General features: G+C 53.3%; 2 protein-coding genes across 3 annotated transcripts; one reads left to right on the top strand and one right to left on the bottom strand.

Moving 5' to 3' along the window:
- Positions 1-65: 65 nt before the first annotated feature.
- Positions 66-10,034, bottom strand: SYNGR4 (synaptogyrin 4; the record flags this gene model as incomplete). Its single annotated transcript, XM_079908101.1, has 5 exons — positions 9,975-10,034; positions 7,851-8,051; positions 1,856-2,093; positions 540-679; positions 66-299 (listed from the first exon to the last, which is right to left on the bottom strand). The coding sequence occupies exons 2-5, from the start codon at positions 7,941-7,943 to the stop codon at positions 66-68; spliced, it is 705 nt and encodes a 234-aa protein (XP_079764227.1). The 5' UTR covers positions 7,944-8,051; positions 9,975-10,034.
- Positions 9,255-24,559, top strand: TMEM143 (transmembrane protein 143; the record flags this gene model as incomplete). Of its 2 annotated transcripts, XM_079908103.1 has the most annotated exons (8): positions 9,255-9,468; positions 9,836-10,076; positions 11,412-11,516; positions 17,192-17,386; positions 18,586-18,713; positions 19,976-20,255; positions 23,490-23,682; positions 24,300-24,559. In XM_079908103.1, 8 exons carry the CDS (start codon positions 9,446-9,448, stop codon positions 24,557-24,559), a joined length of 1,425 nt encoding a protein of 474 aa, XP_079764229.1. The 2 variants fall into 2 exon arrangements, with proteins under 2 accessions (XP_079764229.1, XP_079764228.1); XM_079908102.1 differs by lacking the exon at positions 9,255-9,468 and having other exon boundaries at positions 9,801-10,076.
- Between the last annotated feature and the right edge of the window lie 379 nt (positions 24,560-24,938).

Below are 24,938 nucleotides of genomic sequence, written 5' to 3'. Positions count from 1 at the left end.
GAGGGCAGTTTTCAGAAACCCTTCTGGAGGGAGGAGTCTCTCTTTACTGGTGTGGATGAGGCTGTCTAGGTGTCGGGCATCATAGTGAGGCGGGGGGCCTTCGGAGTGGTCAGATGGGGGGACAGGGCGGAGCTGGTGTAGCTCAGGCTGTGGGGACCGGTGGTGGGCGTGTTGACGGGGCTGGTGGCGGACAGCGGGGAGAGAGAGGTCACCACCACGCCGCCGTCGTCCAGGGAGCGCTTGTAGGGGACTGGAGCATCATTTCGGAGGTCCTGGAGGGCCAGGTAGGCCTGGAGTATCTGTGGGCAGAGGAGGGCGAGCTGGAGGCTGGCTTGGGTGGGGTCGGCCCAGGTGGGAGCTGTGCCACAGCTCACTGGATGATGCCCACACTGGGCTGAGTCTGCTGGGAGGAAGGGGCGCCTTCTTCCCTCTTTGCCCAAAGTCACAAAAGGGGCTTGCGGAGGTCCTGGGGAGCTGGGTGGAAGGTTCTAGCCCTCTTAACTCACACCACGCCGCCCTGCAGGGAGGAGGCTCCTCACCCAGACGAGGATGGAGAAGAAAGCGAAGGTGATGGCGGCCTTGACACTGCTGCTCCCCAGGAGGAACTGTCTGGGCGGCGAATGCTGCCACTGGTTGGCCAGGAAGCAGAATCCCACGAACCAAATGCCTGCCCAGAGGGCTGGGGGGTCGAGGGAGAGAAGAGGGGCGGGGTGGGGTGGGAGGGGCGTGAGTTGGGGAGAGAGCGCTCAGGAAGGGTGGCTGGGGCCTCGGGTCTTGCCGTGGCCTCCCCCTCCCAGCCGGCCGCAAAACAACCCCTGGAGTGGGGTGTGCCGTCCACTACGGGGCTCGCCAGCCACTTGCAGCTTTTTATGTTTCACTCGATCAAAAATTCCAATCGATTAAAATAGAATTTAAAAAAATTCTGCCCCTTGGTGGCACTGGCCACACTTCAAGTGCTCGGCGGCCACACGTGGCCCGTGGCTCCCGTGTTGGGGAGTCCAGGCACAGAACATTCCTGTCCTCACAGAACCTTCTCTTGGACAGCGCTGGACTCGGTGACCTTTAGGGGCCCTCCCAGCCCTAAGTTGCTGGAACTGGGCAGGTGCAGAAAAGGAGAGGAAGGAGCCTGGGGCCTGAGGAAAAGGAACGAGCATTTATTTGGCACTTACTGTGTGCCGGGCTCTATCTAGGGTGCTCGGCATTGGTGAGGAGGCCAGGCCTGGCTTGGAAGCCTGGGTCTGCCACTCGGCAGCCATTACACAACCTCCTCAAGCCTCAGTTTCCTCCTCTGTGAAATAGGAATCTGAACAGGACTTCCCTCCTTGGGTGGTTCTGAGGAAGAAATGAGAGAGCCACGGGGAGCTCTTGAAGCGGTGCCTGACACAGGGGATATGCCTGGTAAATATCAACATCACTGCAGGAGTCCTTTCTCGAGCTTCATCCTCAGAAAAACCCTGAAGGTGGGAGTTTTCATCCCAGCTTCTACAGAAGCTCAGAGAGGGGAGAAAACCCACACACTGAGGAGGCACCAGAGGTGAGATTTCAAACCTGGGTCTGTCTGACTCTGCGCTCTGCACCCAACCGCTGGCCACTGCCACTGGTGGCTTTTCAACAAAGGTTGTGAAGAAGGGAGGTGAATGCGAGGAAAAAGCTGGGCAGGAGAGAGGCTTCTAGAATTAGTCTGGGGGTCAGAAGAGATGACCCTTACCCTGAGTCTAAGGGATGGGCAATGATTCCCCGGGAGGAAACAGCGGGCGCAGAAGAGCTTTGAGAAGTGAGGGGCAAAGCTTTGGGTCACGTGTGGAGGACGGTCGGGGCCGGCTGGGTGGTCAAGGGCAGTGCCCGGGGGGCTCACCGGCCAGGATGAAGTCCAGGAGCTGGAAGGCCGTCTTGAAGCGGCTGGTGGTGGTGCGGCCCTCATGGGCGTCCAGGGCGAGGAAGGCCAGGCAGCTGAGGAAGGCCAGGAGGCCAGCTCCCACAGCGAAGCTGCAGCCCGCGTTGTTGCTGTTGAGGACGCAGCGGAGCTGCGAAGAGTTGGTCTTGTTCTGGTAGCCGTCAGTCAGCACGGAGGAGAAGACGATGAGGGAGAAGACCTGTGGGTGCGGGATGGGGGTCCCCAGGGGCCGGAGCAGAGCTCAGCGTCTCCCCAGACCGGCTCATCCTCCCGGGCGGGTCCCCATCACTGGGCGTGGGGGCCCTGCCGTGCACCCTCCCGGTGGTTCTGACCCCTCCCTCCCGGTCACATCCTCAGAGCTTCCCAGAGCCATCCTCCCGCTGCCCCTCGGCCCCTCTCCTCCATCCCAGCTCAGGCCTCATCCTCCCCACTGGGCCCTTGCCCCAGCCTCTTCCCCGGCCTCCCTGCCTCCAAGTCTCCCCACACGGCCCCACAGGGGCTCTTTCCACACCCTGCCCCTCCCAGCTCCCAGCCCCACACCCCATGACTCCCCAGCACCCCCAGGACAGAGTCCCAGCCCCTCATCTCCCCCCCACTCACCCCTGCCTCGCTCACGCTCACCTTCTGCCCCCAAACCCAAGTACCAATATGAAATGCACCGTGCCCGGGATTCGGGAAGAGAGGGCAATAAGTATCTCTGCCTTCAAGTCTTTCCCTCTGGCAGCCACTTCTTCCTCCTCTCTCCCAGCTCCATTAATTCCTCTCCATTTTAAAAAAGGAATTTGTGAAATATTCCAAACGTACAGAGAGAAGTGTAATAAACACTCAGTACCTAATGAACATTCACCTTTTGCTTCAAGGCTTTTTTTTTTTTTTTTTAATATATTTTGTTTTGGCCACGCCACACAGCTTGTGGGATCTCAGTTCCCCAACCAGGGATCAAACCTGGGCCACGGCAGTGAAAGAGCTGAATTCTAACCACTAGGCCACCAGGGAACTCCCAAGGCTTTTTTTTTTTTAAAGCAAATACAGCCTGGGACTTCCTTGGCAGTCCAGTGGTGACTCCGCACTTCCACTGCAGGGGGCACGGGTTTGATCCCTGGTTGGGGAACTAGGATCCCACATGCCACACGGCACAGCCCAAAAAAAAAAAAAAAAAAAAAAAGCAAATGCGGGGCTTCCCTGGTGGCACAGTGGTTAAGAATCCGCCTGCCAATGCAGGGGACACGGGTTCGAGCCCTGGTCCGGGAAGATCCCACATGCCGTGGAGTAACTAAGCCTGTGCGCCACAACTACTGAGCCCGTGTGCCACAACTACTGACTGAAGCCTGTGCGCCTAGAGCCCAGGCTCCGCAACAAGAGAAGATGTTGCAATGAGAAGCCTGCGACTGCAATGAAGAGTAGCCCCTGCTCTCCACAACTAGAGAAACTAGGTATTCGCACACAGCAACGAAGACCCAACACAGCCAAAAATAAATAAATAAAATTAAAAAAAAAAAAAGCAAATGCAGCCTCACCGATATGCTAGCCCTGTCACCTTTGTCTGTGCACACACTGCACATAGCACACGGGGGTACCACTGTCCACCTGACCCTGTTCATTTATGAAACCACCGATGTACTCCACAAGCACTAGCCTGTGTCATCCTTACAACCACCCTAGGATGTGGGCACTATTAACACCCTCGTTTTTTTAGATAATGGAGCTGAGGCACACAGAGGGTGAAGAGTGGCCCAAAGTCAGTCAGCTAGTGACAGGCAGTGCCTGGATTTGAACCCAAGTCGTCTGGCTCCTGAGTCTGCTTTAACCCCTGCTGTATATGCTGCCACCGGCTGGACCAGAAGCCCCGAGGGCAGAGGTTCCCATCAATGAGATTCAGTGACGATCTGAAGCCCCAGCGATTTGTCCCAGATGGTCACAATGCAGCGTGGCAGGGGCCACACCAGATATGGAAGGAACTGGTGTGTATGTGATGGGGGTGGGAGCTGGTCCAGGAGGGCTTTCTGGATGCGGTGAGGTCTGTAAGGAATGCTGCAGGGTGAGAAAGGCTATGGAGTGGGATCTTGTCTGGGGGTCAGTAGGGAGCCATGGAATGGCTGAGAGCAGGGGAGGGGCAGGGTCAGCTCCGGGTGTATGAAGAGCCCTGTGGGGCCATGCAGAGGTGGACTGGAGTGAGTGAGACTGGAGGCTGGGAGTCTGGGGAGGAGGCTGGGGCCTACGCTCAGGGAGAGAGTCAAGGTTTGAGCAGGAACTGAAGTCAGGGGGCCGGATTTAGGAAGAAGTAAGGTGAGACCTGAACTGCACCTTAAAGAATGGGGAGTTTTGGGGAGTGATAAATTGGGAGTTTGGGATTGGCATATACACACTACTGTATATAAAATAGATAATAAGGACCTATTGTATAGCACAGGGAACTCTACTCAATAGACTGTAATGGCCTATATGGGAAAAGAATCTAAAAAAGAGTGGATATATGTACAGGTATAACTGATTCATTTTGCTGTACACCTGAAACTAAGACAACAGCAACTATAATCAATTATACTCCAATAAAACTTAAAAAAAAAAAAAGAATGAGGAGTTTCGCAGGCAGACAGGAGGAAGGGCATTCCAGGCAGGCGAAACCATGTGTGCGAATGCCAGATGCTGCAGAGGGAAGCTCCTGCAGGGGCTGGAGACAAATCTCATCTGAGGGGTCTGCTATGAGGTGAGGCTGGAAACACAGGGACCAGACCCTCTGAGGCCTTGAACACCACACCGAGGGGCCTGGACTTGGGAGCCCTGGCAAAAATTAATTTTCTAGCTTGGACTTAATTTTATGCATGGAAGGGCTCTGAGCAGAGGATGGCCAGCGTCAGACAGGGAGTTAGAGAAAATCTCCCTGGTCATGATGGATGGGAGGGCCCAGGCAGAAAGGGTGAGGCCAGGGCTCTGGGGAAGCCAGTGATATTTAGGACGCAACATTGGACTTGGTGATTGATTGGATGTGGTAGTGTTGGGGACAGGAGGGAGGGGAGGAGACAAGGGGAAGGTAATTCATTAGAATTTGAATTCCTCCTGGACAGGGTGCATGTGGGCCCCTTCTCTCTACAACCAGCACCCAGCACCAGACTGGACCTCTGCAAATGTGTTGAAAGAGTGAATGACTTTGGCCCATCTTTTTTGCTCCTGCGCTGCCCTTCAGAGTGGGGACGGGAGAGGCAGAGGATGCACCCCTAAACTCTACAGCCTCTGTCCATTCTCTTCTCTCCTTTGCCTTAATTGCCTTCTCTGAATAAAAAGAACAGATAATAATAATAATAATGACTAGTCCCTCTTTTTGTCCAGCACTTTAGCATTAAGGGAGGGTATTCACATCCGTTCCATTTCAGGGCTGCAGCACTGAGTCTGCAGAAGGGGAGCGTCTTGCCCTGCTGGTCCGAGGCAGAGCCAGGTCAAGGACGGGAAGGCCCATTGATCATTTTTGAGCCCGGATTCATTTTACCTGCGCCCCCTCCCTGCAGCCCCGGGGGCCCCGCGTGGTCGCGGTTACTAAGCCATCGCCTTTTCACAGGTGATAAATCGAAAGCCGTGACTGTGCAGTGGAAAGAGCCAGCCGCATCTGACTCCGACAGCTGTGTGGCTGGCCTTGGGCAAATTGCTCACCTCTTGGAGCCTCAGTTTCCCAGTCTGTCTCTGTGCTGCAAAGACGCGGACGCCTGGCCCTGATGGCAGTTCTCATGACTGGCCAGAGAGGGGAAGCGTCCTCTCAAGGTTAGTCATGGGGGGAGGGGGTTGGAATCCAGCCCCCCTGACTTCCAGGCCCGCGGGCTGTCTGTCCACTGACCCAAAAAACCTTGGACAAGCAAGAAGGGGGCTTGGCTGGACCAGAGGGACCCTAAGCCTCTGAAGCCCGAGGCAGACCTCCTTCCACACCCCTCCTGGCCTGTCCCCAGGGAGGGAGCAAAGATTCATTAATTATAGCACCAGCTGGCAGGCAGCCGTGAGAAGGACAAGGATGGGAGGACCAGCTGCCCGGAGACTCCCTGCCGAGGAACTGGGCCAGGGGGGAAGGAGGAGAGGGCGGGCGGGAGGGAGGAGGGAGGTGGCAGGCGAAGTCCGTGACTGAAACGTCTGGCACAGTCGGAGGCCCTTCCCCCCAGCCCTTCCCCACTCCCTTCTCCCTCGCCACCCGCCCCTCCTTCTGAAGCATCGGAAGCCAAGCCCGTGCATCCTTCTGACTCGCTCTCCAGCTGGGTGACGTCCTTGGGCAAGTCGCTCAACCTCTGTGAGCCTCAGTTTCCCCTTGGGTCCAACAGGTGTAATGATGCTCACGCCATAGGGTCGTGGTGAGGAGCTGAAGAGCGAGGCCAGCGAGGGACTTGGAACTGGGATGTGGAATGCGTTTTTCACCTCTTCCTTTGGGTGAGAACGACGATGGACACGAGTCCCCACCACCCTATGGCCCCCAAACCCATCCTTCTCTCCTCGATCACAAGTTGGTCCCAATAATAATCGCTATCGAAGGAAAGATGGCTACTTGCCAGGCGCACAGTAATCAGTTTAGGGGCCTTGATTTCATTTTCACACACAGTCTTTCCTGGTGAGCGGGAAGGACTATACATAGGAGGGTGTGGAGGTTCAGACAAATCAAGTCACTTGCTCAAGGTCACACAGACCTGGGGTCACCGGGGAAGTTATCAAATAAAACGGGGCACTTTTGAGAATCAAAGGAGGTGCTGCTGATAATTATGCCAGGACCAACCCAGGCAAGCAGGGCAGGATGTCGCTCTACATGGAGACCATGTGGTCGAACCAGGATTCTCGGTCAGGCCGGATCGATCCTTCTGGAATAGGACCCTGCATTCAATCCCGGGCATCCCACCTACTCTCCTGACCCCTGACCCTCTCCTGATCTCATCATCTCCCTGGGCCTCGGTTCCCAACTCTGTCAGAGGAGTGCCGTGGAGGCTGCACAGCGTAAAGCCCACAGTCACAGCTTTAACTCCTCAAGCACTGAGGTCCAGAGAGGAGCAGTGATCGGCTCAAGGTCACACAGCAAAGTCGGGGGCTGAATGAGGATCTGACCCCAGGTGTCTTGACTCTTCGCGAATGTGGTAATGATGAAACGAATGCAGGTAAATCCCTTGCTTGGCACTGTGCCTGGCCATAGTGACCACCTACCCTCTGGCATCTTAGGTCTACATTACATATTCTTATTCTCTTCCTACCTCTGTGCAGCTTTCCCCCCAGAGGCCCCAGCCCCTGCTCCTCTCCTGGTCCCTTGTCTGAGAGGTGGAAATGAATGGGCTCTGGCATCTCACAGACCCCAGTCTGATTCCCTGCCTCTTACTGTGTGACCTTAGCCAACGCTGTCCAATGGAACCTTCCACCATGATGGAAATGTTCTAGATCCTTACTGTCCAATATGAGAGCCGCCAGGCTGAAATGTGGCCACTGTGACTGAGGAATGATTTCTTTCTTTTTTTTTTTTTGGACGTACCATGCAGCTTGTGGGATCTTAGTTTCTCCACCAGGGATCGAACCTGGGCCGCCTGCAGTGGAAGTGCGGAATCCTAACCACTGGACTGCCAGGGAATTCCCTGAATATTTTATTTTATTTAGTTTAGATTAGAATAGCCACATGTGGCTTGTGGTTACCAAATCGGACAGCACAGCCTTAAAAAAATTATTTAACTTTCTCTGATCCTCAGTTTTCTTCTCTCAAAAATGGGGCTCCACAGCACCCCCTTTGCAGGGTTGTTTCTTCCCATGAGAGTTAATAAGTGCTCAGAATAGCGCAGGGCCTACAGTTAGATGCTCAGTAAAGGGTGACTTCCGTTATGAGCTCCCTTTGGCTTCATTTTCCCCATCTAACCCCTTCTTCCCCCCCCCCACTCTCTCTGCACTGGGTCTGGGAGGTGAGACACCTGCTTCCTGTCACCCACGGGGCAGCCAGGCTACAGGAGGGCCTCACCCCTGCCAAGCTCCGCGCGATCGTCTTTGGCCTCTTGAGAAACTGCACGGCTTCACTGTTGGCCAGGTCCTGGAGGCTTTCTGGGATGTGCATGCCTGCTGTTCTGCTGCCCAGGCCCTGGGAGGCCGGAGCAGTAATGCTGGGCGCTGCCTGCTGGGCACTACCGTCCAGAGGCTCTAGGCCCACCCCGGGGCTCAGCTGCTGCAAGACAAGAGGGATGGAGGGGGGATGGTTAGGGTCCAAGGTGCGGGGTAAAGGGGCTGCCAGGGGTCCCAGGAGTAGGGGGCAGGGGATGGGAGGGTCCTTGTAGTCCCAGGATGGGGTTATATAGGGTGAGGGTTCTTAGGAGTCGGTGCATGGGTGAAGGAGATGCTGGGGTAGGGGTCCTAGAGATCGGGGCGCAGGATGAGAGGGTCCCATGAATTGGGGTGCCGGGGGAGGGGGCTTCTGCGAATTCTAGAGGTAGGGGCACAGGGTGAGGGAGCTGCTGGGGTCCCAGGAGTCAGGAATGCAGGCTGAGGAGGGCCCCAGAGGTGGAGGTGCAGAGTGGGGAGATGCCTGCCAGGCTAGGGAGGAGAGGGGAGAAGGCAGGATACTGGGGTGATGCCCTGACACAGGAGCCAGAGGGCCCATTTTAAGGACTGTGTTAATGGGATTTTCAAGGGACTAGGGGTGCTGGAATGGCGAACAGAACCCCGGGGACGTCTGAAACAGGGGGATCCCTTTCAGGCTTTGGGGTGACAGCACCCGTAGTGTAGACCCCAAGCAGCTCAGGGTAGATTTTAGGCTGTCCTCGTGATTGCGGGTGATTGCCTTAGAATCAGGGCCTCCCCTTAGAGTTCAGGTCCATCTTCATAAAAGTGCATTTCCTCAAGTCGGGGGTCTGGACCTCAGATGTGTAGGGAACATGGGCTCGGAACTCAGCTGCCCCCTCAGAATGAGGAGGCCGTGCCCCTGGCACTAAGCTACCTTCAGAGAATCGGGGTCTTCCCTTTAAGGACGTGGAATGGGGGTGGTGACACTTGGGGGTGATGCTGCCTGACAAAGGGTCACCCCTACTCTGGAGGCCGGGTCAACGTCACCTGGAGGACCGCTCTTCCTTCCGCCCACCTTCCCCTCCTGGTCGTGGCACCACCTCAGCCTTCTCTTGGTTCCTCTTTTTCCCGCCTTTTCGCTCCTTCTCTGCTGGAGCTGATTGGCTGAGCCAAAGCCCCGCCCCCTCTCTTTCCCCGCCCACTCTGGAGCTGACAGGAGCAGGGGCGTGGCCTCAGCGGACGTTGGGCCGCCCGCCGTTGGCAGGCAGCTCGCGGAAGCCCTGCACGGTCCCGGAAGTCCCGGGAGTCTGGCGCCCGCCCCGCCCCTTTCCCTTTGAAGCTCTTGGACAAGGAGATACTTCTGCAGCGCATGCGCCGAGTCCAAGGAAAGCGAGTTGTGGAGCGAGGCAGGCAGATTGCGCGTGCGCAGTCGACACAGGGCGTTAGAAGAAGGAAATGGACCTCTCTCAATGACCTAGGCATTGCGCATGCGTCTTACTGCGGACTGAAGCCGAAACTCGAAGGCCCAGGACGCTTTTCTGCACATGCGCAGGAGGCTCAATGACAGTTGAACGTTGGCTAAGGTGAGGGAAAGGGTGAAGGATTGCCTAGCCGGGGATGGGCGGCCCTGCACCCCTATGTAGCCTTCCGAGCATATCCTATGCGCTTAAGATCCACCTGCCGCCTAGACCCCGCAGAGACTAGTTGTGCCACCACAGGGCTTCTGGGACCGCAATACGCTCCAGGACTTGAAGACCTCTGACCCCTGCCTAGGACTCAGGCCAACTGAGCACTGTGGGAGGGGACGCACAGCAAGGGCCTACGAGGCGGGCGGATGGGCTCTGAGCCCTTACTGGGGTAGAAACGGCCCCTGGAAGTTGGGACACGGAGGTGGAGAGGGCGCCTTTACCCCCAGATGACCATTGACTTATGCCCATTTCCCTCGTTTAGGCTGCGGGGAAAGGGTCTGGCCATGCTGCATGTGACCCGAGGGTTCTGGGGATCCAGGGTCCGAGTATGGCCCCTGTTGCCCGCGCTCCTCGACCACCCCCGGGCCCTGTCATCGCTGGCGGCCAAGATGGGGGAGTACCGCAAGATGTGGAACCTCACGGAACCCCGCAACTGGTCCCAGCAGTACCGCGAGCGGTTCATCCCGTTCTCCAAAGAGCAGCTGCTCCGCCTCCTGATAAAGGTACAGCCCGCCCCGGGTCCAAGAGCCTTGGAACTACGAATCCCGGCAGGCCTCGCGGCGGTACAGCCCTTCATGCTATAGAGGGCTGCCTTGGAGCCCCCTGGGAGTTGTAGTTCCTATTCCCTTTATAGGCCCAGGTGGGCGTGGAGTGAGTTGGAATGCAGGGGACTGACCTTTGAGATGCAGATAGGTGCCGCAGCAGTTCCGGACTCCAGCTTGTTCTGGGGGCTGGAACAAGCACTCACTGGGGCATGGTTTTTCCCTCTACAAAATGGGTATAATAATCATCCTCATCATTACTATTACTACTGCCTAATAATAATTATTATACCCACGAAGCTATAATTATAATATCACACAGAGCTCTTATATGGCACTGTGCTAAACATTTCCCACATATTATTGAATTATTGAACAACCCAATAAGAGAGGTACCACCATCATTCTCATTTTACAAATGAGGTAACTGAATCAGGAAAAGGTCAGTGACTCACCCAAGGTCATGACTAGTGGCCCAGATCTGACTCCACAGCAGGGCGGGGACAAGGGAAGGCAAGTAGCACTTGCTCGACCCTAACAGCTTACCCCACTGTTGCCATCATACTTGTGATTATCCTGTATTATCATTCATTCATTTAATAATTATTGATTAAACACCTGTATGGACTAAGTCCTGTGCTGGGCTTTATCCATACACAAAAGTATATGTACACACACATAAACACACGTGTATATATACGGACACACATAATCACATCACATTCTCACCATTGCTTTTTTGAGAAAGAGGGTATGATCCTCTGTTGCTGATAAGGAAACAGGCTCAGAGAAGTGATGACATTCACCCCGGGCACCGAGATAGGAAGCATAAAGAAGTGGTTAAGTATGTGTGCTCTGGAGTCAGATAGGCCTGGATTGTAGTCTCAGCTTTTCTTTATACAGACAGTGTAGCCCTCAGCAAGTGACTTCTCTGAATCTAAGTGTCCCCTCTGAATAATGAGGGTTATAATTCCATCAACCTCCTTGCATCCTCTAGAGGATGATATCATGCCAGCAAACAGCGCCTGGCACACAAATAAGGAGTGACTCCTGGCCAGTAAGTGTCAAAGCGGGAACCTGAACATCTAGCTCTTCAAGTCATCTGTTTTTCACTCTCTGGAGCTACCTCAGTTACTTGGCCAGTGAAATTGATCAACCCTTGTCCCTTCTAAAACACGCCCAAATCTTAAAGAGCCCAGAGCTCTGATTTTCTGTCTGGGTTGCCCAGGAAAGAATTCCTCCCCATGAGGAAGTAGGGAGAGGCCTAAAGAGAAGTTTTGCTTCCCGAGGTAACAGGAGTTCCATTCCAGTCCTGCGGAGAAGGCGGCTTTGGAGGAGTTCGTGGCCCACGTGAACTTTTGCACCTTGTTCCACTACCATCACATCCTGGCCCAGCTGCAGGTGAGGACAGGGCCCCTCTGGCCCTGTCATCCTTGTTTGCTTATCCATTCATTAAGCAAAAATTCTCTGAGGGCTTACTTGGAGCCTGGCCCTGTTCTAAGCACTGGCAATGCAGCAGTAAGCAGAAGAGATGAAGCCATGCAGCAGTAAGCAGAAGAGATGAAGCCATGCCCTTGTGGGAGTGACATTCCAATTGGGGAGATGATAAATCAATAATTGTAAAATATGATACCCAGGAGTTGTAAGTGCTATTGAAGGTGGAATAGAAAGGGACGAGAAGGGCACCTGTTTTAGACAGGGTGGTCAAGGAAGCCTTCTCTGAGGAGGTGACAGGTGAGTTAAGACCTGAGGGAAGCGATGCAGCGAGCCTCGTGGGTGTCTGGGGAAGGACATTCCAGGCAGAGCGAAAAGCAAGTGCAAAGGCCCTGAGGTGAGAGAGGGCCTGGAGTGTTGGGGGAATGGCAATGGGACCACTGGCTGGAGGGAGAGAGGGCAAGAGGTGAGAGCAGAGAAGGAGTGGGGGAAAATTGTGCCTGGCCTTGTGGGCCATGCAGAGGACTTGGCTTTTATGCTAAGTGAGCTGGGAGCCGCCGCAGGTGGGCTCTGAGCAGAGGAGGGTCATGAGCTGATTTGGGTGTCAATAGGATCCTTCTGGCTGCCATGTAGGGAAAAGACGGTCAGAGGCAGGGAGATCTATTAAAGAGTCTATTATGTTGTCCAAGTGAGAGATAATGGCAGCTCCCACAAGGGTAATAGCAGTGGAAGTGGTGAAAAGTGGTCAGACGTTGCTAATGGTCCGAAGGCATCAGCATTCAGCTGTGTGGGTGGGGCCTTGAGAGAGAGAGGAGTCAAGGGGGCCTCCAGCGGTTCAGGTCTGCTCCTCCCGAAGGATGCAGCTGCCACTTACTGAGACGTGGAAGACAGAGTCGGGGGCAGGAGACAGGTCTGTGGGGAAGATTGAGAGCTCAGTTTTGGACTCAGAAATTTGAGCTGCCTATTGGACAGCCCGGTAGAGAGAGGGACTTGAATGCCCACAGGCTGGAGGTCAAGGGAAGGGGCTGGGCTAAGAAATAACCCTGGAAGTATCTAGATGGTACTGCATGCAACCACCACAGGGATTAGTCCTGAGGAGTGAGTGCCAGTCCGGAGGTCGGGAAGGGGAACTGGAAGCAGTGAGGGGGCTGGACAAGGAGAAGTCAGAGAGAAGCCGAACTCCAGGAAACGGTGGAAGCCAAATTCTCAGCATCCTCCTCCTGCTCTCGGATCTTGTGTTGGGCATCTCCAGGACCACCCTCAGATTCACTGATTTTCACGAGGGGCTCACAGAGCTCAGTAAAGCTGTTATGCTCCCAGTACTAGTTTATTACAGCAAAAGGAGAACAGACAAAATCACAAAGGAAAAAGGCAAGGAGACGGGGTCCGGGAGAGACCAGGTGAGAGCTTCCAGTTGTCCTCTCCCAGCAGAGTCAGAGGAACAGTGCTTCGTTCTCTCATCAGTGGTGCATGACAACACGCAGGGTATCACCCACCAGGGAAGCTCACCTGAGCCTTGGTGTCCAGGGTTTTTATTGGTGGTTGGTCAGGCAGGCGTGGCTGACTGCCTACGTGGCTGATCTTAGTTACTTAGTCTCCGGCCCCTCCAGAGGTCACACTGCTACTTCATGACCCCACCATGAATCACATTGTTAGCACAGACTATCAGGTGTGGCCCAAGCCCCTGGTAAACCAAGATACTCCCATCAGGCAGGACAGTCCAAGGGCTTAGAGGTTCCCTCCCAGGAGCCCACCAGTTCTTTGGAATGTGCAGGGTTTGGACAACCCAGGCCTGCCGAGTTAACCCTTTACCACTCCTGCCCCCCTATAGCTCTCCTCTTTGCTTCGATGAGGGGCAACATCGGCCCCTCTGTGTCAGGCTCGTCAACTCCTTCCTGCAGAACCGAGGAGCAGCTGCCATCAGCCCCATTTGCAGAAGCAGAAACTGAAGCTCCAAGAGGGCCCAGATGTGCCCAAGATCATACAGGTCCCAAGCGGCAGAGCTCGGATTTGCACCCCTGTCTCCTGGCCTCCAAGCTCTTCTTCGGGGCACTTTTTAAAAAAGTTATTTAAAAATATATTATTATATAAACATTTAAATATATTGAAACAGAAAGAATATACAGTGAAGACAGACATTCTCACTGAGGCAGCAGATTTTAAATGGAGACACTGAGAGGGTTGGGTAGAAGCACCAAAGGTGAGTGAGACACACCGGGTGACCATTTGCTGGTGACCTAAGTCCGTTGAGGAACCAGGCAAAGAACAAGAAGAGCCCAGTTCAGGCGCCAGCTTTGTCGTTCACTAGGCGTGCGGGTGACCTTGGTAGGTGACCTCTCTCTGCTCCTCCTTTCTCCTACGCATTTATTCATTGAATTCACTCACTAGATATTTACTGAGCACCTACTGTGTCCCCCGAATGGTTCCAGCCCCCAGGACACAGCGGTGAGCCTGAGATGTGTGTATCTGCCTCATGGCGTCATGTTCTAGTGAGGGAGACAGACCCTTGACAAGGTAAAGAAGTAAAATATGTTAAGAGGTGCTAAGTACCATGGATAGGGGTGCCAGATAAAGTACAGAACACCCAGTTTACTCATTTCCTACTGCTGCCATAGCAAATTACCATCAACTGGGTGGCGTAAAACAAGAGATTTATTCTCTCAGAGCTCAGGAGGCTGGAAGTCCAAAATCACGTTGTTGGCAGGGTTGGTTTCTTCTGGAGGCTCGGAGGAAGGGAACCATCCTATGCTTCTCTCCCAGCTTCTGGTGGGTGCCGGCAATCCTTGGCTTGTGGACACATCACTCCAATCTCTGTCTCCATCTTCACATTGCCTTCTTCTCTGTGTGTCCTTTTCTGTCTCTTATAAGGACACTCTCATTGGATTTAGGGCCCACCCTAATCCAGTATGATCTCACTTTGATCCTTACCTTAATTATACCTGCAAAGACCCTATTTCCAAATGAGGTCATATTCTTTTTTTTAAAATTTATTTTATTTTTATTATTTTTGGCTGCATTTGGTCTTTGTTGCCGCACGCGGGCTATCTCTAGCTGTGGCGAGCAGGGGCTACTCTTCATTGCGGTGCGTGGGCTTCTCATTGCTGTGGCTTCTCTTGTTACGGAGCACGGGCTCTAGGCATGTGGGCTTCAGTAGTTGTGGCATGCGGGCTCAGTTGTTGTGGCTCGTGGGCTCTGGAGCACAGGCTCAGTAGTTGTGACACACGGGATTAGTTGCTCCACAGCATGTGGGATCTTCCCAGGCCAGGGCTCAAACCCGTGTCCCCTGCACTGGCAGGCAGATTCTCAAGCACTGTGCCACCAGGGAAGCCCGAGGTCATATTCTGAGGTTCCAAGGGGACATGAATATTTAGGGGACACTATTCAACCTTCTATACCCAGTTAAATTTGAATTTCAGATAAGCTATGAATAGTTTTTTTTTTTAAGTATAATTATGTCCATGTAATATAATCCTTATATATTGCATAGGACATACTTAAACTAAAAAATTATTTGTTGTTGATCTGAAAATCCAATTTAACTTGATGTCCTGCATTTTATTTCTTTTTGGCTAAATCTGGTAACCCTAATTAAGAAGAAAAAGAAATCAGAGGTATTTTTGCAATTTTAGGTAGGGTAGTCAGGGAAGGCCTCAGTGAGGGGGTGACATTTGAGCAGAGACCTAAAGGAGGCCAGAGTGAGCCATATGGAGATCTGTGGGAATAGTAAGTGCAAAGGCCCTGTGGCAGGGGTGTGCATGGTGTGTAAGGAGGAACAGCAAGGTGGCTGGTGGGGCTAGAGCTGAGTGCCCAAGGGGGACAGGGCTGAAGATGAAGTCAAAGAGGGGACCCGGGGCCAGATCCTGCAGGGCCTTGTGGGACACAGTGAGGACTTTGCTTTGACTCTAGGTGAGGTGGAAGCCAGGGGAGGGCTCTGTGCAGAAAATAGGCGTGAGCAGATTTAGATGACGACACGCGCCCTCTGGTGGCCGTACCGGGAACAGACGGGGGTGAGGATGGGAGATGGGAGATGGGAGCTGGGAGCTGGGAGTCCTGCACTGAGGCCACCACAGCAGTCCAGGGGGTGAGAAGTGCTCAGATTCTGGATCTATCAATATTCTGAGTGTGGTGCCATCGGGATTTGCTGATGGGCTGGAGAAAGAGAGGAGTCCAGGGTGACCCAAGGCTTTGGGCCTGAGCACCTGGAAGGATGGGCTTGGCCTCTTCTGAGATGGAGAAGATGGGGGGCACCGTGGGGTGGAGTGGGGGAGGGGATTGGGGAGGAGTTTCAGGACCCCAGTGTGGGACATAGAGGGCCTGAGAGCGGGGTGGTGGGGACGGTCATGAGTCAGACACTCTCCCCCCCTGTGCAGGGATGAATTCAGGCTGTGAAGGCGAGGGTCTGTGTGAGTGGATGTCCACACTGACCTTGATGTCTGTACCAGGGTCTATGTGCAAATTAGAAGAAAGCACCCCTTACCCTAGCCTGGGGCTGTCTAATATGATAGTCACTATCTACACGTGGCTGTGTAAATTTGAAATAATTGAAATTAAATAACAATTTAAAATCCCATTCCTCAATTACATCCATCACGTTTCAAGTGCCCAGCGGCCATCTGTGGCCAGCTGCAACCTATTGGATAGTGCACATGGAGATGTTTCCATCATTGCAGGAAGTTCTATTGGATGGTGCTGTTCTATACCCTTTATTTCCTTATGAAAAGATGATAAATGTCTAGGTCTGCAGCATCTACAATGGTACAATTTAGGTCTGGTACCTTTGGGAGGGGACACCTCGAATTGTTATTTTGTTGGAAGATAGGGATTAGAGGATGTTATTTTGTGGGCTTGATGTTGGATTTGAGGCAACTGTGACATCCCTAAAGAAATGTCAAGTGGAGAGTTTGTATTAGTTCCTATAAAGGCTTAGCTGCTATAACAAGCAGACCCCATAAGGCAATAGTTTAAAGGAGGTGGAGGATTCTTTCTCTCCCACTTAACAGCCTTGTGGTAAGTGGGCCAAGGTGGATAGGCAGCTCTGTTCCACATGAGATGATGCCGGGATCCAAGTTCCTTCCATCTTGTTGTTCTGCCATCCCCTTAGGGCACAGTCTTCATCTCTGTGGGCTCAGAACTGGGTTGTAGGCAGAAGAGCATTCTAAGCTGGTAGAACAAGGAAAGAGTGTAAAGTGCAGGGGGGGCAAGAAGTGAGGGAGAAGGTGTACCTGTCACTTCTGCTCACATTCTATTGATGAATTCTCCTAGCCACACCTAGCCTCTCAGAGGAAGATGGGAAATGTAGTCTATCTGGGCAGCCCCGTGGCCACCTTCACCTCTATTACTGTGGCAGAAGGGGAGGACAGAGCTCATGCACTGGAAATGGGTATTAGGTCTGGAACTTGGAGGAGAGGTCCGAAATGGAGATGTGGGTTAGGTAGTTATCTGCGCAGAGGTGGTGTTTAAGGGCAAGGGGATGGCGAGGCGACTTAGAGTGAGCTTGAGGGAAGAGAAGGGAAGAGGGCCTAGAATCAAGCCATGGGGTACCCCATCATTTAAAGGATGGGGCCAGGAATATCCTTATGTGTACCCACAATCCCTCATGCAGTGACCTAGCTCATTTTTCTTCTCTCTGACTCTCTCCTCAGGCCTTGTATGACCCCATCAACCCTGACAGGGAGACCCTTGAGCAGCCTTCACTTACAGACCCCCAGCGTCTGTCCAATGAACAGGAGGTTCTTCGGGCTCTGGAGCCCCTGCTGGCCCAGGCCAACTTCTCCCCGCTCTCAGAGGACACCCTGGCCTATGCTCTGGTGGTCCATCACCCTCAGGATGTGGTCCAGGTGCTTGTCTTCCAGAGGAGAACCAAAACTCCCAGGATGCCTTGGGGTAGGGGTGGAGTCTTTGGGAAGCAGAGCCTGCTGGGAGTTGTAGTCCTGAACACAGGGCACCAGCACTTGTGGCACCTTTGGTGAATTAGAAAAAGGTGCCTCTTTCTCAGGTCACTTCACTGCCATCTGTTGGAAAAGTATCATAAGATACAGGTCTTCTTAGGACTAGAGACTTTATCACCATTTGCCAGAAAACCAATACAGCTGTCCTTTGGTATGGGGGGGATTGGTTCCAGGACCCCTGTAGATATAAAAATCCCCGGATGCTCAAGTCTCTTATGTGAAATGGCATAGTATTTGCCTATATATATGCACATCCTCCTGCATACTTTGTCATCTCTGATTACTTATAATACCTAATACAGTGTAAATGCTATGTAAAGTAGTTGGTGGTACACAGAAAATTCCAGTTTTGCTTTCTGGAACTTTCTGGAATTAAAAAATTTTTTTCTCCATGCCGTAGTTGGTTGAATCAATGATGTGAAACTCACGGATATGGAGGGCTGACTCTAATAAATAATATCAGTACAAAATACCATTAAAGTCAACAAAATTAGGGAATTCCCTGGCAGTCCAGTGGTTAGGAGTCAGCGGTTTCACTGCTGGGGTGCAGGTTCCACCCCTGGTCAGGAAACTAAGAAGATGCCATAAGCCATGGGGTGCGGCCAAAAGAAAAAAGAAAGTCAACAAAATTATAACAAAAATACTAAAATCTTCCAGATTTCCACATTTTAGTGATTTTTAAGATGTGCTTTTTTTCTGAAGTCATACTTTACTGTCTCTGAAATTGGGATGTGACTTACAAGGGGGGGGTAGTGTGAAATAGTTTAATTGGCAATATATTTTCCCTTTTAGTTGCTTCATAAAATAATAAATTATAGAGTATCTTAAAATCAGTGGCATCTTAGATTCTAGGAAATACGGTAATAAAGATGACTGTGATGTGAATGGCACCATCTTGGGTGGTGTGCCCTTGTGCAGTATACAACATGAACAACCATACATGGCTGTTCTGCCTACACACTGGGTGATGATAAGCCTGGGAAGTGGGGCAGGGGATCATCGGGGGCAGGGGCATCTAATTCGAGTATTCCACACTCACACCCTAGCTTATGCTCAGCTGCCCCTGTTTCCTTCTTCCCCCTTGGCAGGTGACGATAAATTTGGACCAGTATATCTACATGCAGTTCTGGGCCCTGGGCCAGCGAGTCGGGCAGATGCCCCGTAAGTCCAGCGTGGGCTTCAAGCATGGCTTCTTCAAGTCGCCCCCTGCAGAGAGGTGAGGCGGCCTTTGGTTCCCCAGCTACAGCGAGAGGGAGCAAGGTTAGAGTCGAGAGGGGACTGACAGGTCAGTGTCTGGATTTGGGTGTCTGGGACCCGGGTGGGAAGCCAAGAAAGGGGGAGAGGTGAATCAAATACTGCCTTTTCTTTCTAAGGAGAAGTAAGAACTACAATTCCCAGGGGAAGAGAAAGGGTAAGGACATTTTTCTCCATTTTCCAAATGAGGAAAACTGAGGCTCAGAGAGGGAAGACCAAATTCTGAAAAAGTGATACCGCCAGGATTCTGATGAACATTATGTTTTTAATAGATATTCAAATACAGAGTAGGGTCAGGAGAGCCAGACCTTCTCACAGTCAGCCAATGGACCTGTCAGTCACCCAATCCTTCTGGAAATCAGTGTATCAAATACAGTTACGAATCCAAAAACAAAACACAACAAAAACCAAAGACAAGGGCTTCCCTGATGGCGCAGTGGTTGAGAGTCCGCCTGCCGATGCAGGGGACACGGGTTCGTGCCCCGGTCCGGGAAGATCCCACATGCTGCGGAGCGGCTGGGCCCGTGAGCCATGGCCGCTGAGCCTGCGCGTCCGGAGCCTGTGCTCCGCAATGGGAGAGGCCGCAACAGTGAGAGGCCTGCGTACTGCAAAAAAACAAAAAAAAACAAAGACAAAAAGTCTGTTATATCCCTTAAACCAGTAGTTCCACTTCCAGGAATCTATTCCAAGGACATACTTATACACGCAGACTCTGTGTTTAATTATCTGTCTCTCATGCTGGACCATAAGCTCAACAAAGGCAGCTCCACAAATTCAGTGTTGTCTCTCCAGAGCTAAATAGCACTCCCTGGCACCTAGCAGATACTCTGAAATATGTACAGAATTTGAATTTGAAAATTAACTAAAGTAATAAACTCCCTGTGCAACTAAATCACTTCGCTGTACACAGGAAACTAACACAACATTGTAAATCAACTATACTTCAATTAACAAATAATAAAAAAGATAATTAACTAAAGAATCTTAGCTCTCATTTTTCAAGTTCTTAAAATCAGAAGCAACCTATGTGTCCAATAATAAGGGATTGTATCATGTCACTGACCCCTTATTGTTGGACACTTATGTCTGACTTTCCTCCCACCATTGTTAATTAGCTTTTAAAATGATGATGTGACTACAGAGCCAGAGAGAGTGTCCTAGGGTTGGAGTGGGGCGCCCTGGGGTGGTCCTGACCATCGTTGCCCCTCCATCTCTGGCCATCAGGAGATACTTTAAGCGGGTGGTGCTAGCAGCCCGAGCGAAGCGGGGGCACTTGGTGCTGAAGAGCTTCAAGGACATACCGTTGGAGGGCCTGGAGCAGCTGCTGCCCGAGCTGAAGGTGCGCACGCCCACCCTACAGCGGGCCCTGCTCAATTTCACGTTGGTCGTCTCGGGTGTGGTGTTCTTCGTCAATGTGGGCATGGTGGTGCTCTCCGACCTCAAGATGGCCACCTCCCTGCTGCTGCTGCTCTTCACTGCCTTCATGGGCCTGCGGGCCTCCAAGGTAAGCGGCCCACCCCACCAAGCCTGCTCCTTGGTGTTCAGCCAGGTCAGGCCACCCTATCGTTTTATTTCTCTTTTTGTGGATTATTCCTGCTTCGTGCTGTGCTTCCTTTCCTTTCCTTATTTACTCAACACAACCTTGGGCAGGTTTCTTGATCTCTCTGTGCCTCGATTTCCTCATCTGGAAAATGGGTATAATAGCAAGACCTGCCTGGTAGGGCTGTTGTGAGGAGGAAATGAGTGAATCTGTGAGGAACACTGGATACAGGGCTGGCATGTGGCTAGTGGGATACAAGTGTTCACGGCCACTCACTGCATGCTTAGTGACGTGGGAAGGGTGTGTGTTTTAGAACCAGACTGCCTGGGTTTGAATCTAGTTCTACCGTGTTCTAGCTGTGTGACCTTTTTTTTTTAGCTTTTTTTTTTTTTTTTTGGTGGCCACACCGCATGGCATGTGGGATCTTAGTTCCCCGACCAGATATCGAACCCATTCCCCTGTAGTGGAAGCGTGGAGTCCTAACCACTGAACCTCCAGGGAAGTCCCTAGCTGTGTGACCTTGAACAAGCTGCTTAACCTCTCTGTGCCTCTTTAAAGTGGAGATGACAGTGGGGGTTGTTGTGAGGAGTAAATGAATTGATGCGCATACTACAGTGCGGAAAACAGAGCCTGGCACATAGTACAGAAGGCATTATATGAGAGTTCGCCATTACCATTATTACTGTTATTACTGACTGTGCTCTTGTCTCCTGAGTCTGGGCTTCCCCATCCTGGCCAGGTGTCACTATCACCAGGGGAGCTATTTTATAAGTGCAGCCTCCTGTGTTCTAGCCCATATGGACTGAATTGGAAACTCTGGGAACAGGGCCTGTATTATTAACAAGCTCCCTTCCTGATTCCGCTACATGTGAGCGCAGGGCCGCCTCATCCAGTTGTGCAGGTTGTTCACCATCCAAGGATACGTGGCCGAAGGGACAGCTGGGGGTTGGAATCCAGCTTGTGCTTTGCTTGCTGAGCCGCGAGCTCTGTCTCGAGGCTGAGGTGGCCTCAAGGGGCTGCCTTTTACTGATTCTCCCCAGGGGTGGCATTGGCCCCAGGAACGTGGACTGGCATGAAGTTGCTGTTGTGCCCGATCACTTACTTGCTGGCTCCTTGGTTTTCAGGCTGTTTTCAGCCATCCCAATGGGCTCGTAGGAAGCCTGGTTGGTTAATAAATCCCACAGATAATAACCAGCCTGCACTGGCTGAGAGGGTTGCAGGGGTGGGGGGAGCACTTCCTACCTAGAACCAAGGGTCCAGTGGGATTGGAGGGAAGCTCTGAAAGGCGGGGATTGAGCCTTTCAGGGGGCTGGGTGAGCACAGCTTGGGGGGATCTCACAGTGATGGAGTCTGGGGTGCAGCGTGGTGAAGCGAGGCCGCAGAGGGAGTGGCGAGGGCCTTGAATGCCAAGGCAGTGGCCCTGGACTTCATCCTCAGGGCAGGGGGCTATGGAAGGGCTGTAAGCATAGAGGGTGTGTGGCAACCACGGACAACAGAGGGGAGGGTGCCGAGCTGCTCTGGGGAGGACATACACAGTTCTAGCCCAGGGAGGACCATCCGTGTTACCTCTCAGTGGCCCGTGGGGATGGAGGGTCCTGAGCCTCTTGGGCTCTGAAGCACCCGGTTTTAAACCCAGTTCACTAGTTAATTTACTGCATCCCTTAGACAGTTCCCATGCCCCAGGCTGAGCCCCCATGCCTTAACTTTATCATTTATTTATTTATTAATTTGGCTTGTGGGATCTCAGTTCCTCAACCAGGGATTCAGCCTGGGCCATGGCGCCGAAAGCACTGAATCCCAGCCACTAGCCCACCAGGGAACTCCCTCCATGCCTTAAATGTGGGTCTCCATGGCCTCTGTCCAGCTGCCCGCACAGCATCCATCTTCCCCTAAACCCCCTTGTCCTCCCGAGTTCCCCGTCTTGGGACAGATGCTCAGATCAAACACCTGGGAGGCTGATTTTGCCGCAGGGTACACGTCCCTCTTTCTCCTTCCACCCCTCCACCCACGAGAGATCTCGTCCACTTCCGTGGTTTCCACAAGCAGCTCCCCATCATCTCCTAGATCGGGGTGCTCTGTGCTCAGCCTGAAGCAGCCAAGCTGGCCAGGTGGAGGGCAGCATCTCTCCCACACCTGCTCTTCCTCCTGGTTCTCCATCTGTGGTTGACCCCGTTGTCCCCCAGTCACTGGTTAGACCCCTGGAAGTCGCCCTGGCCCTGCCCCCCAACCCGTCAGTCCTCAGCCCATCCTTCCTGCCCCCCCTCTCCAAGTCTCTGTGCCCATCTCCTTTCCTCTATCCTGGCTCCAGCTCAGACCCTCTTCCTAGCCCCCCCGTTGGTCCCCTCCGGCCCATCCCCATTGGCCCCGGGGCTGGCCCTGCTTCTCCCTTGCTCACAACTTGGCATCGGAGACCTTGCTTCCCCAGCCTCATCTGACACAATTCTAAGCTTCAGCTCTACCAAAATATACTTGTAGCTCCTCCCCCCCCCGCTTCTCTTTTCTTCTCTCCCTTTGCATGTGCTGTTCCTGGTGGGGAAGGGGGGCAGCCAATAGACAGCTGGGCCCCAGACCTGGCGCTCCCTCCCTTCTTCTCTGAAAACGGCTCATCAAGTATTTGTTGTCTGTTAACACTTCTCTTTGACAATTTAACATTTAAAACCTTTTTTTTTTAATTATGGAAAAGTGCAAACAGATGCAGAAATAGAATAGTATAATAAGCTTCCTTGTAGCCAGCACCAGCGTCAACAGGTAGCAACGGTCAATCAGGTTTCACCTAAAGACCGCCTCCCCGACCATTGGATTATTTTGAAGCAGATCCTGCACGCGTCATCTGGGAACACTTCAGTAGGTGTCTAGACGATAAGGATTAAAAAAAAAAAAAATCATTGTAACAAAAAGTGCCGACACTAAAACTCCTGTGGTCCGGAAATCCTCGAACACGTTCATTAATACGTGGCTCAAATGAGCAAACCAGGGGCGAGAGCATGTGGGTTAAACATCCAAATACCCAGGCCCCAGTCCTGGGGACCTGAACCGAAGACGTCTGGGGAGGTCCCTGGAGCCCTCGGGAAGGACTGTACCAGCGTAAGTGACCCAGGGGTGTGTATATGGGTGAGGGTGCGTGCTGGGTGGGTTGGGGAGTGTGTGTGTGGAGCCCCAGCACGGCCCTGACCCTCCCGGATCTCGTCTGGCCTGCAGATGTTCGGACAGCGGCGCAACGTGCAGGCGCTGGAGCTGGCGCACATGCTCTACTACCGCAGCACGTCCAACAACTCGGAGCTGCTCAGCGCCCTGGCCCTGCGCGCGCAGGACGAGCACACCAAGGAGGTGATGCTGGCGCATAGCTTCCTGGCCCGGCGGCCCCGGGGGACACAGGGCCAGCCGGAAGAAGGTAGGACTGCGAGTGCCAGGTGGCCCCACACTGCCCCGCCCCTTTTCAGCCCCGCCCCCGCGAGGCCCCGCCCCATCCCAATGCTGCCCGGCTCAGACGTGGCCCCACCTGGAGCAAACTCCACCCTGCCCCTACCGGGTTGAGACTACCGTTAGTCCCAAGTGGCCCTGCCCCAGTGAGACACCATCCCCACGATGCCCACCTCCCAGTCCCGGCTCGCACTGGTGAACCCGATTCAGCACTCGGGACCCCTGACCCAGCTTCTGCTCTTCCCTGGGGTGACTTCCCTCTCCTAACCTCAACCTCGATAGGAGTCTTGGATCAGGCTCCTGTTGTGGCATGCTCCCCACTCCCCGTCCGCTTCTTCCTATACGTGAACCCAAACACTTCCTACAAGACACCCTTATCCGTTACCTGTGTAAGTGCCCTGAGCAAGAGTCCCTGGCTTGTCCCCAGATGAGAGCCCCAAAGCTGAGCCTCCTAGGCTTTGTCCCACTCCCCTAGGCTTCTCCCAAACCCAGACCCCTCTTATTCGTTGTGCTGCGCCCTCCCTGCTGCCCCCTCTCAGTCCTTCCAGGTCTGTCTGACCTCCTCACAACACCTGCCTCCCTCTGCAGAGACCTCCCAGTGGCTCCAGTCGGAGGTGGAGAACTGGCTTCTAGCCCAGTCAGGCTGTGACGTGGCCTTCAACGGAACTCGGGCCCTGGCCCACCTGCAAGCCCTGACCCCCAGCATCGGGATGTACCCGCCCCCGGGTTTTCCCAAACTAGACCCGTTGGCTACTATCACTTCCCCCAAGGCCGCACCACCCAGCACTGATGACCCCTTAACGAAACCTCTCTGTCCCGCCCCGCCCAGCCAGCTGGCTGGGAACTAAGCTCCGCCTCCTCGACAAGCCGTCAATCATGGCTACGATGCTTCACCACTCCACAACTTCCAGTTACTCATTACTACTTAACGTTACTCTGTTTTCTTAAACAAAGTCGCCCATCAAAGCAGCCTGCTGTTGCTAGGCCCCCCTCTTCGGATGAACAGCCAATCAAAGCTTTTAGGCCCTGCTTCTGTTCCATCTTGGTCCCCCGCCCCACAAACATTTAAACGTGGTGCCAGCCAATCACAGCTGTGCAACGCTACAAACCACCAGGCACAGCTGTTAAACTGTGCCCTCCCGAGGCTATATATCACTGTCTTCTTAGCCTGTACCGGGCAGACTGCCCATCGTGTTTACCGAGGCGGAGCTCCAGCCCACGTCCAAT

This window comes from Stenella coeruleoalba, assembly GCF_951394435.1.
Source record: "Stenella coeruleoalba genome assembly, chromosome: 20".
NCBI classification, from domain to species: Eukaryota; Metazoa; Chordata; class Mammalia; order Artiodactyla; family Delphinidae; genus Stenella; species Stenella coeruleoalba.
The sequence above is the reverse complement of the archived record's forward strand: the minus strand, read 5'-3'. Positions and strand labels throughout refer to the sequence as shown.